At 47.9% G+C, this 10,504-nt stretch overlaps 1 protein-coding gene across 1 annotated transcript; it reads left to right on the forward strand.

The window, feature by feature from the left end:
- Positions 1-307: 307 nt before the first annotated feature.
- On the forward strand, positions 308-8,865 carry LOC113974948 (extracellular tyrosine-protein kinase PKDCC-like). The gene is made up of 7 exons (XM_027698533.1): positions 308-838; positions 1,004-1,126; positions 3,199-3,470; positions 4,680-4,759; positions 4,850-4,954; positions 6,461-6,637; positions 8,023-8,865. The coding sequence occupies exons 1-7, from the start codon at positions 308-310 to the stop codon at positions 8,124-8,126; spliced, it is 1,392 nt and encodes a 463-aa protein (XP_027554334.1). The 3' UTR covers positions 8,127-8,865.
- The last annotated feature ends 1,639 nt before the right edge of the window (positions 8,866-10,504 follow it).

The following is a 10,504-nucleotide window of genomic DNA, read 5'->3' on the forward strand; positions in this document are numbered from 1 at the left end:
GCAGTAACTCTATCAAGGCTGACGAAACTCAAGCCCGTGGAAATCGGCGTGTTCTGCCACAAACAGCCGCGCCCGAGGGTGGCCGGGCGTCTCCGGGGATGCACCGCTCGCCCTCGGCAGTTCGGCTTCCCGGCCGGGGCCACCTCTTCCAGAACCGCCGCCTCCCCTCCGCAGGCGGTCCGTGCCGGGGTGGGGGCTCCGGGTGCCGCCCGCCCGACACGCCCCCTCGGCGTTGCTCGCCTTTCCCAGCGCGGCGGAGCGCGGGTGGCAGAGCGGCGGGACCGGCGGCGGGGCAGCCCCGCTCCCCATGGCGGCGGCGGCGGGGCGGGCTCGGCGGAGCGCCCGGCTGAGCGCGGCGGCGCTGCTGGCGCTGCCGGCCCTGGCGCTGCTGGCGCTGCCGGCGCTGCCGCCCGGCCGCGGTGGCGGTGGCGGTGGTGGTGGCGGTGTTGGTGGCGAGGTGCAGCCGGGCTCCGCGCCGCCGCTCCTGCTGCCGCCGGGCTTGCGGGAGGAGCTGCGGCAGAGGCGGCGCGACCTGCGGCGGCTGGAGGCGGTGGCGGGCGGCGGCGGGGAGGTGGCCGCGGGAGGGCTGGGCTGCGGCGACCTGAGCCGGGCGACGGCCGTGAGCATCCTGGGCTGGGGCTTCACCAAGGTGGTGGCGCGGGCGGTGCTGGAGGGCGGCGGCGCCGTCGCCCTTAAGTCGGTGCACGGGGCGGGCCGGGAGGTGCGGCGGTGCGTGCAGCGGTACGGGGCGCCCGCCGGCTGCCGCCGCCTGGCCGCCTACAAGGTGCTCAAGGAGGTGACGCTACTGCAGCGCCTGCAGCACCCCGGCATCGTACAGGTACGGCGAGAGGGGTGCGGGGGGCTCTCCCTGGGCACGGCGGGGCTCGGTGCCGGAGCTGAGCCGGTCCCCCCGTGTTGCCCCCGCTGTCCCCCGGCGGCCCCGACCTGCCCAGCGCTGGCAGCTGCGTCGCCCTGACCGACCGTCGCTTGTACTCTCCCACAGCTGCACGGTCAGTGCTATGAGAACAGCGGAGATGCTGAGCTGCGGGTCACAGCCATGCTGGAGCTGGGATCCCCCCTGGAGATGATTCAGCTCCTGCAGACCCCCTGGGAGGAAAGATTTAAAGTAAGGAAACAACACAAACGGAGTTTTATCAGTCGGTTTTAGACCACAAACTGGGTAAATGCGAAGAGCCAGTGATGCCTGCTGGGGCAAAGGGGATTCTCCTGCTGGCACTGTGCTCTCGCAAATTGTCCGGAAATCGTTTCGCTTTCAGTCCTTTTATATCCCATTAAAACAGCCCCAGCCTGGCGTCTCACAGCTAAGTTTCCTTCTCTCAAGAGCGAAGTTAGAAGAACTACTGCTGGGAGGGGGTAGACACAAATTCGTGCTCAGTGCTGGGGTGGTGGTTAATACCCGTTTTTCCTCTATATTATATGTATGGAAAGGGACTTTGGTAGCGAGACCCCTCGGGAAAGCCGCCTCACTGTGCTCCGAGTTGTTTGATGTGTGTTACCTGTTTGAGGCAGCAAGATGAGCAACCTGTCCCTCACCATGTGTTTGTGTGGTGATTTTGATCTTGACCCTTTAAGTATTACTGTAGTACAAAAAATACTAAACTGCTTTTCTCCTGCTGTAGGTGCTAGGATTGAGGCCCTGCTAGAGAGATCTACCTCGTCTCTTAAGCGTCCCACATAGGGACTCATATGGTCCCCAGGAACATAAGTGACTTGTGACATGGCACTTATTTTGCTTATAGCTTGCATTACAATTTATCTCTAGGGCTCAGCTGGGGGTTCACTATTACTTGTTTGGGTCCCAGGAGGAAACAGATCATCATGTAGGAGCATGGGTATCTTAATCTCAGCAAGAAATGCTTTGGGCAAAATAAAAGCACAACAAAAGTCCTAAAATAAAATCCCTGCCTGCATGAGGTCCTTAATGTTGAAGAGGAGCCTTGCCATCCAAGCCAGAGGGGGAGTGTGGCAACTGTGCTCACTCGGCTGTGAGATATGGAGCTGGGATTCTTATGATTGCTTCACTAAACAAGTTAAAATAGCATCAGAGCTTCCAGCATAATTTCTCTTGGCTTGTGGAGTTCTACTTCTGCTTACAGACAGTTTCATACTGGCTTCTACATAGTTTTCCCAGCACCTCATCTTCTCCAGTGTGCCAAAGTCTCCTGTAGAGCTAGAAACTCATGATGCTGGATTAGCTGATGGTGAGGTCTGGTACAGTGGCATTAAAGATTTTAGTAATCTCTTGACTGATGAAGACACTAATTCAAAATTTACACTGGTACTGTCTAGTCCTGTTTCCTAATTAGGGCGTCTAAACATATGGGATTCCCCTGTGATGAGCCACATCAGATACCAGCAATTGTGTGAGCTGTTCCAAGGGAAAAAACCCTCACGCCTGCACAGATCACTATCGGGAGCAGTGAGGGGTGGCGTGAGGCTGCCTGGCACACCTAGCTGAGGATACAGTTTGTCTGATGCCAGGGCTGCTGATACTGAATGAAAACTGCTGCAAAAAGCTACTTGAGCAAAGTGCTGGCGCAGAATTAATGCACTCTTCTAGCTCTAGTTTATTTAAAGATCATTTACTGAGCTTTCTGCTGGGTCAGGTATTGTCTGACCTTTTCCCGCTGCTAGAAAGTTGGTACATAAAAGCAAAAGAGCTGGCAGCAAATATATTGTGTTCTTTGACTAATACTTCAGAAGCATGATTGTGTGCCCAAATTCATATTGCTGAGTGATGCATCAAGGCATGAATCTGGTATTAATGACTATGGAGCCTCGGTCTGTATGGAGCAGCATGAGGGAAGGGAGAAGAATCTATTAATTCTATGCCAGAATGGGAAAAACCCTTCTGATTTCAGCTAGCAAATCAATATAGCTCCTGAAACATGAAGACTGCTATTGTTTTCCTCACAGCTCTCTCTTCTGGTTCTTCTAACTGCAAATGTCTCTTTTTGTATACACACATTTTTAAAAAATGTTGCTGAACTACTTACCAGTCAAATCCTGTGGCAATGTTGATAATAAATTTTGTAGCATACATATAATTACCTTTTAAGTTCTATATGCTTTTTTTCCCTTTTAATTTCATTGAATGCACTGTCCTTTGTTCTACTTCCAATTTAATGGCTGTTTTTCATCTGTTTTTTCCATGCATATTCATCTTCTCTTTCTCAGATTTGCCTCAGCCTTGTGAAACTGCTCTTTTACTTGGCACATTCCCCCCTGGGTTCAATAGTCCTCTTGGATTTCCAGCCGAGGCAGTTTGTTATGGTGGACGGAAACCTAAAAGTGACAGACTTGGATGATGCCAGCACTGAGGAGCTGTCATGCAAGGAAGACATTGACTGCACACTTGACTTCCCTACCAAAAGTTTCCCTCTCAAATGCTCTGCAGTTGGGAAATGTGAAGGAATAAATGAAAAGAAGAATCTTTTCAATGCATATCGGTATGTCCAGCTAGATGGGGGAAAATCTGGGGTGTTTGAACTCACACTCTGCCATGTAGCCTCTAGCATCTTGTGTTTCTTCCATGCAGTGATTCCCCTCACCTCCATCAAAGGGTGGTTAAGGATCACTTTGGAGCAAGTTATTTTCCTTATAAGGCAGAAAAATAGTGCAGTTGTTTTCTGGTGAGAATGAAGGCATCTTTCTTTTGCTGCTCCCTTTTGCCAGTGCCCTCTAGAAACCTGCCCCAAAGCTTGCACCTGTGAATTTGCTGTTTGCCCGACAAGCCCCAGTGCTTGGCATCCACGGGCCGTGTTTGCTGAAAGCAGTGGCAGCGTGAGCTACCTGCCAAAACCCACCAGCTTTGAGTCCCTGTTGTTGGGAACAGACTGGCTAACTCTTCCCTTGAACTCAGAATCTCCCTGTAGAGCCTATGGAAGAGTAATAGAACAGGTTAACAGGCAAGGGGCTGAGGCTGCTACAGCATTCCATGTAGGCCATCAGCTGAAAATGCAGGGGCTTCTGCTCATTGTTGGTGCTTGGCAGGTCACCTACTGGGAGGAAGCCTTGGCAGCTGGATAGTTACAGAGAAGGACTTAGTAAGTGAGCCTGAATTTCCAGGATTCAGTGTTACAGGGCAAATCCCTGCACTGATTACTGCAGCCTTACAGTTGCACTTGTCTCTTGTGCACTTGTCTCCCTAGAGCAGGAGTTTTGTGGAAGGGTCAGAAAATTAGTCATCCTGCCTTTCCAGGGGCAATAAGAATGCCAAATCTTTTCAGGGCAAGAGAGAGGTCTTGCATGAGTCTTCCTTTATACTGTTTGGGTTTTGGGGATATTTTTATTTGGTTGATGTTTTTTTGTTTTGTTTTGTTTTTTGGGGTTTGGGGTTTTTTTGGTGTGTGTTGGGAAATGCATTGCTTAGTGTACAAAAAAGGCTCAGGGAATGAGGGGGAGTTTCATTGCATGAACCTTTGCAAGGTGGATTTCACGTGGTACTTGACAGCATGCTGTGCTGCAAGGACCAGGCTTTCAGCCCAAATCACAGGAACCATCTGTGAAGCAGCAAGATGTGCTCAAACATAGCTTTATAACCAAAGCGGACTTACTGGTTGCATATGGATAACCAAGTCACGGGAAAATGCAGACAACTTAATCACCAGGGAAATTAAGCTACTGTATTCTAATCAGTCTGTGGGATCTTTTTGCAGGTATTTTTTCACCTATCTTTTGCCACACTCTGCACCACCAGCTTTGCGGCCCCTTTTGAGCGATATTCTGAATGCAACAGGTACCAGCTATTACCCATAAACTTCTTTATTGGAACTAAAAAGTATTTCATGGAATTATTTATCTTTGTCATCTTTTTCCTTAAATGTAGGTGATTTACGATATGGGATAAATGAAACCATGAAAGCTTTTGAAAAGGTTTTACATCTGTACAAGTCTGGGCTCTATCTGCAGAAAAGACCTCTTATTTTAAAAGGTACCTGATTTTGAATGCTTTAAGTAGCGTAACTACTGAGGAAGTGAGGAATTGGTAACTGCTCAAATTCTGATCTCCCATACATTCAGGCAGTGTATAGTCACTAGAAAAAGCATCAAAAGTGTCTTTTTTGAGCAGCCTTTTGTTGTTTTTTTCCTGGAAGCTATGCATGATTGCATTGCTTTGCAAAGTAAAAGCAGTGCAGACAATCTGGCCTACAGATGGACATGTGCTTCTAAATACTCCTCTCACAATGAGCATCAGTGTTTCAAGTGACTGTATTTGGGATAGCTTAAGCAACTAAAGCAGAGTGTCTCCTGTCTCTTCTTGGGATCATCTTATCCTGTGGACCAATAGGTCAGTTTTCTGGGCTGATACTGAAACTTTCCATTTCACTGGGTGACTTCTGTCTGCTGAGCACAGATTATTATGGGAACATACAGTGGGGAAGTGACAACAGTGAGATGAGTGTGGCAGTGTGACTGGGACCTTGTGCCCTCTAAATTCCATTTTTCTGAAAACCATTCTATTTGACCTGTGGATGGATAAATGAACCTTTATGAGATGCATTCCTCTGAAAAGGACCCATTTGGTGGTAGAGAGATGAGGCTGATCAAAGGGAAGTCTTCGAAAGTGGAGTGGTTACTGTGGTTTGCATTTTCCTGAAAGTTCACCTGAGATGGTGGGGAGGTGATGGTGGTTTGCAGAAGGAAATCTCTTTACATGTGAAAGAAGTAGAATTTGCACCGTTATGAACAAAGATACCCAGCCATTTGCATGGAAGAACCAGCAGCTTTAACAAGAATTACTAGTATTTTCCAACAACACCTACCTGTTGGCTTCACAACTGGCCCAGTAGCAGTGTGCCATAGTGATCACCATCCTAGAGGTGTGGGAAGATGGGGAGAGACTCTTTAGCAGTCAGTGAACAATAGCCTGAACAGCACCTGCTCAGGCTTGTCAGGTCTTTTGTCTTTTGTCTGGTCTCCTTATCAGGAGCAGGATCTGGCCTCCCTTTCCCACACTTTGGTTCCTAAATCTCCTGATTCTGTGGGTGGCAACCATGATGGGTGGGTCAGCATGTGCCCCATGTAGCTTGGTGCTGGTTCTGCTTCTGCTGTTGAGGATGGGTTGTAGGAGAGGCTACTGTGGGGTTGGCTTCCCTGGATAAGAAATGGAGGGCCTATGTATTTGTGCAGCAGCCTCCTCTCACCCACCCCTATGGTTGCACCCCTGTTCCTTCACCCTTGAGAGCCCTGCCCCCTCTCCTACATCTGTGGGGGAATTGCTGTCCTGTGCTCCATAGCAGAACTAAAAGGCAGGATTTGGGTTTCTTTTAACTTTGCAGCTCCATGCCCACTCCATCTACTCAGATCAGTTCAGTCTATCACTATCACATTTCTTTGGAGAGTTTCACTGAAGTGCAACTCACTAAGTGTGTAGCATAACTAGTCTCCGAAAGTGCACTTGTAAGTGTTTCCCTAGACACCTTCTTTCTGTTCCCAGACTACATCTCCCTAAAGGGTTTCCGAACAGTGGAAGGAGAAGGCTACAAGTGCTGGCCCTCCTACAGCCACCTGGGATGTCTGCTGTCCATTCACAGCGCCGAGGAAGCTGCTGCAATTTGTAACTCCCAGTCGCAGTGTCAGAGTTTTATCATCACCCAGCAGAGGACGTGGACAGGTGAGCTGTGACAGGGCACTGCCACGCGGTGCCCCCGCTTCCTCAGTTGTGAGTGGAGGTGATGCTGCTGCCTTCCTCCTTAGTGCCTTGAGTCTGCAGGTGCATGTAAAAGCTGCCTTCCTTATTCTCAAGATCAGATGGCTGCCACTGTGGGCATCCAAAAATTCCCCGAATATTTTTGAGGAGACACAAGAGAAATTACATTCTCCTTCTGCACCTTTTCTCCTCTACTAATTTTGCACAGGACTGCTAGGTATTGTGAAACAGTTACTTGTTTCTTGCAGAGATGGCTTCACTTTGGTGTTAGGCTAAACAATCCCTGTGGTACGGATAGTTTGCAAAGCTGTGGGGTTTTTAGAGATGAAAGAAGCCATGTAAAAGAAGGTGGTTACTATTGTTGTAATTAAAAGAATCATAGCTTACAAGTTGTTATCCCCTTTATCAAAACTAAAGCCCCAAGCCAAGGGATTTCCAGAATGTCCCTGTAATTAGCTCTGATTATAGCCTCTTACAGCTAGCGTGTTTTCAGAATTATTATAAATTATCTCATTTAGCTGACACTTCAAGCGTGAGCTAAATTGTTTCTTAAAGTGAAACACTAAATGAGGTAAATGAGTGTTTTTACTCACAATGGTGCTGAAGAATTGTATTTTGTCAGCTCACATGACATTTTAAAAAAACCCCAAAACTACCAAAAATGCAGCTTTTCTATGTGCTTGTGTGCAATTGGCATGTGGCGAACTAATGATATAAGAGTGCTTGCACGGATGCAACATAAATCTCTTTGAGCCGGCTTCACACCAGCAATGGATTGTCTGAGCTGTGCCTAATACATCTCATCTGGCTCCCTCACGGGGCAGCTGTTAGTTGCTGTGTGTGATGCCTGCCTGGAAGGAATCCTGCTTGATGTGGCAGCAAGGATGCAGGACACTGGGACAGAGACCCTTTCTGCAGCACCTGGCTTGGATTCTGATCCCTGGCATCCCACACCATGTCTGCAGTCTTTATCCCTTCCTGGTATTTTTTCTTTCTCACAGTTTTACAGCTCGTCTTTGCAGCCAAAGATGCAAAAAGTGTGTGGCTGAAATGCCGAGCGCCTAACTTTGCCGGTTGGATTAATGAGAGCTGTGGGAATGTGCTAGTCCCTCTTAGGGCAGCTTGGTAAAGCAAAGCAAGATGTAAAAACCTCTAGGGCTGGTCGATGCATTCCTTGTGCATGCTCTGTGAGCATCTGGAGTTTACTGGGGGTGTAAAACACATCTATGGCAGGGCAGAGTGACCCTCTGTTAGGCAAGCAGTGTGTTACTGTGTCTTTTGCAATAAATAGCATGGGTCAAGGTGAACCTGTCTCCTCTATTAAACTTGCATTTTTATTTCCTTTCCAGGACGCCCACTCGCCTCATTTCAGAGTAGCTGGACTGATTTAATACCAGATACTAATGCTGTAGTCTATATTAAACGTTCGGCTTCCTCAGGGGAAAGACTTTAAAGACAATGAGATCACATAAAATGATCCTGGAAGGAACAAACTGCTGGGGAGAATTTCATCTGCTGGAAAGAATGACATATTTTATTTTGCTTTGGGATGGGATCTCCCTGCCAGCTCAGATAGAGTCAAATGCTGCTGTCTTCTTGATCAAAGCTCAGATTTCTCATTGCTTCTCCGCTAGCTTATTTTCTGTTCCCACACTGCTGTTCCACATAAATGGTCCCAGTTTTAGTCAGATGTCGCTAGACTGTGCAATACTTAGCTTTGCTGCTTTGGCCAGCTTGTCAGTCAAGAAATAGAAATAGCTGCAAGGGATCCAGCTTGGGTAGGCTTTGTTATTTTAGTCACCTCCAAAAACCTATGGATAAAGCACTTTCCAGAAGGTGACGGCTCTTTCTGCAGCTACCAATTGGGATTTCATACCACTGCAAATGTAAAGGATGGGATTTCAGTGAGGAGGCCAAGGGTGCAGGGTGGGGATCCTTACCTGGAGGTTGATGATGGGGGTGGTCTTCCAAGGAGGGTCCTGTTTCAGTTCCTTCCAGTGTAGGGGAGGGAAGTGGTGTATAGGTCAACTCTGGATGCAGGATTTGTGTTTGATCTTATGTGATTTCTAATACCAGCTCCCATGTATCAACCTTGAAGGTTTTTCTCTGTTACTTTCCATGAAAGAGCAAGACATTCAAATTATTTATGTGTAAGGTGTGACTTTGTATGATAAAGAATGACTTTATTCTAAGCATGCTGTGAAAAGTTTTTTTTTTCTTTAATTGTCTAAGTCTTTACTGCAACCAAATGAACAAATGTGTTTCCCACCTTTATCTCACCTAGCATCACCCAGTCCTGAGGCCAGCCTATGAGTGCTTTAAGCAGTGTATGAATGTTCCTGAGCCCCTTGGACACTTAGGTCTTGGAGGATGCTCTGTGGCTGTGCTAACAGGCTCATAAGTGTAGAGGAGACAGTCTGGTCCCAAGAGCCTCCTGTAACTGCCCTTCACTAAAATTATAGATGTGGCCTCTGAAAAATAGGTGGGGGTTAGTATAATTTCAGACTGTAACAGATGGCAATGGCAGTGCGTGGAAGCAGTGACCATACAGTACCTTGTCTGCTGTAGCATGGTCAGAGAAAGCCCAGATGGCCACTGACCTCATCCCTTATAGGGGAAGTCTCTGGCCTTGTGCAGGAGAGCCACACTGCAGCCTCTGGGTGATGCCACATTGTTTTCTGCTTAGCCCACACTGTAAATGACCACTTTAGGGACACAGCCATTTGTAGTGTACAATGATGTGGCCATTTCCTTCTGGGGTCTTGTGGCAGCTGGGGCACCCCTGGACAAAGTCTCCTGAGCTCTTGTCTGGGGCTGTGCTGTGGTTTTGATGGTCTGGACCTGTGTTTCCCAATGCAGGACCTCACCTTTCAGCTCATTAGTAGTCAATTAACCCACAGCAATGCCATTGCATGGGGGCTTTCTCATGCACTGTAACCCCTGCTGCTTACTCTGGGTCTTGAGGACTCTGATAGTGATACCAATTAATGAGAATTCCTAGTTAGCACAACAAGAAGGCTTTTAGTGATGGCCACATTGCTGCAGGCTTTGTGAAGGCAAGGCTTTTTAAATGGACAGCCACAGACCACTCTCTCCATTACAGTGGATCCTGTGGAAGTTGAAGGATAAGTCCTTCCAGGGGTCCGCTATTGTTTTACTTCGACCCCACTGAGCAGGGCTTTGGGCATCTGCTGTGTGGTGCTCTACATTAGCAAGAGGTAATGGGAGTTTATGCTATATTTCAGCCTCCTGATACACATCAGAAGTATTCTTCAAAGCAATGGCAAGGGCCAGCCTGGGATCATTTCAGAGAGGAAGAAACAGAATGCAGACCTTGAAGTGATTCCAGTTTGTGCTAGAAAGATCTTCCCGTCTTAAAAATAACTCTCAGTTAAAAAAAAAAAAAAAGTGTATTTTGTTGTGCTATGCTCCTTTCACATTGCACATTTCTCTGTAAAGTTTTCATTTTAGGTTGCCTGCCAGGCAGTCAGGTCCAGCCCCTCAGCAGATGGTGAAGGTGCAGGGTATGGCAGTGTTGCTTGAATAAATGTATGTTCCAGTGTCAAACCTGCAGTTAGACCCTGGGAGCAGAGACCATGTCATCCTGTCTTAAAAGTTTTGAGCAGACCTAATAATAATAAACAAGGAATAATAATAATGATAAATAAATAAATAAAAGGAGAAGCTAGGCTCCAAAGTATCACAATGCTCCATCTGCTGTTGCCACAGCAAGTGGCTTTTGTAGGATGTTCAGACCATCCTCTGCAAACGAGTAGGTGCATTCTTAAAGCCTGAACCCTCATGAGCACATTCATCCCCCTGGCATAGAGA

Source organism: Neopelma chrysocephalum, unplaced genomic scaffold (assembly GCF_003984885.1).
Source record: "Neopelma chrysocephalum unplaced genomic scaffold, ASM398488v2 Primary Assembly neopelma1_24, whole genome shotgun sequence".
Classification (NCBI taxonomy): domain Eukaryota; kingdom Metazoa; phylum Chordata; class Aves; order Passeriformes; family Pipridae; genus Neopelma; species Neopelma chrysocephalum.

Coding starts and splice junctions, on each gene's coding strand:
- LOC113974948 (XM_027698533.1), top strand. CDS start 308: ATGGCGGCGGCGGCGGGGCGGGCTCGGCGGAGCGCCCGGCTGAGCGCG. Junction 839..1,003: donor AGCACCCCGGCATCGTACAG/GTACGGCGAGAG, acceptor ACTCTCCCACAG/CTGCACGGTCAGTGCTATGA. Junction 1,127..3,198: donor CCTGGGAGGAAAGATTTAAA/GTAAGGAAACAA, acceptor TCTCTTTCTCAG/ATTTGCCTCAGCCTTGTGAA.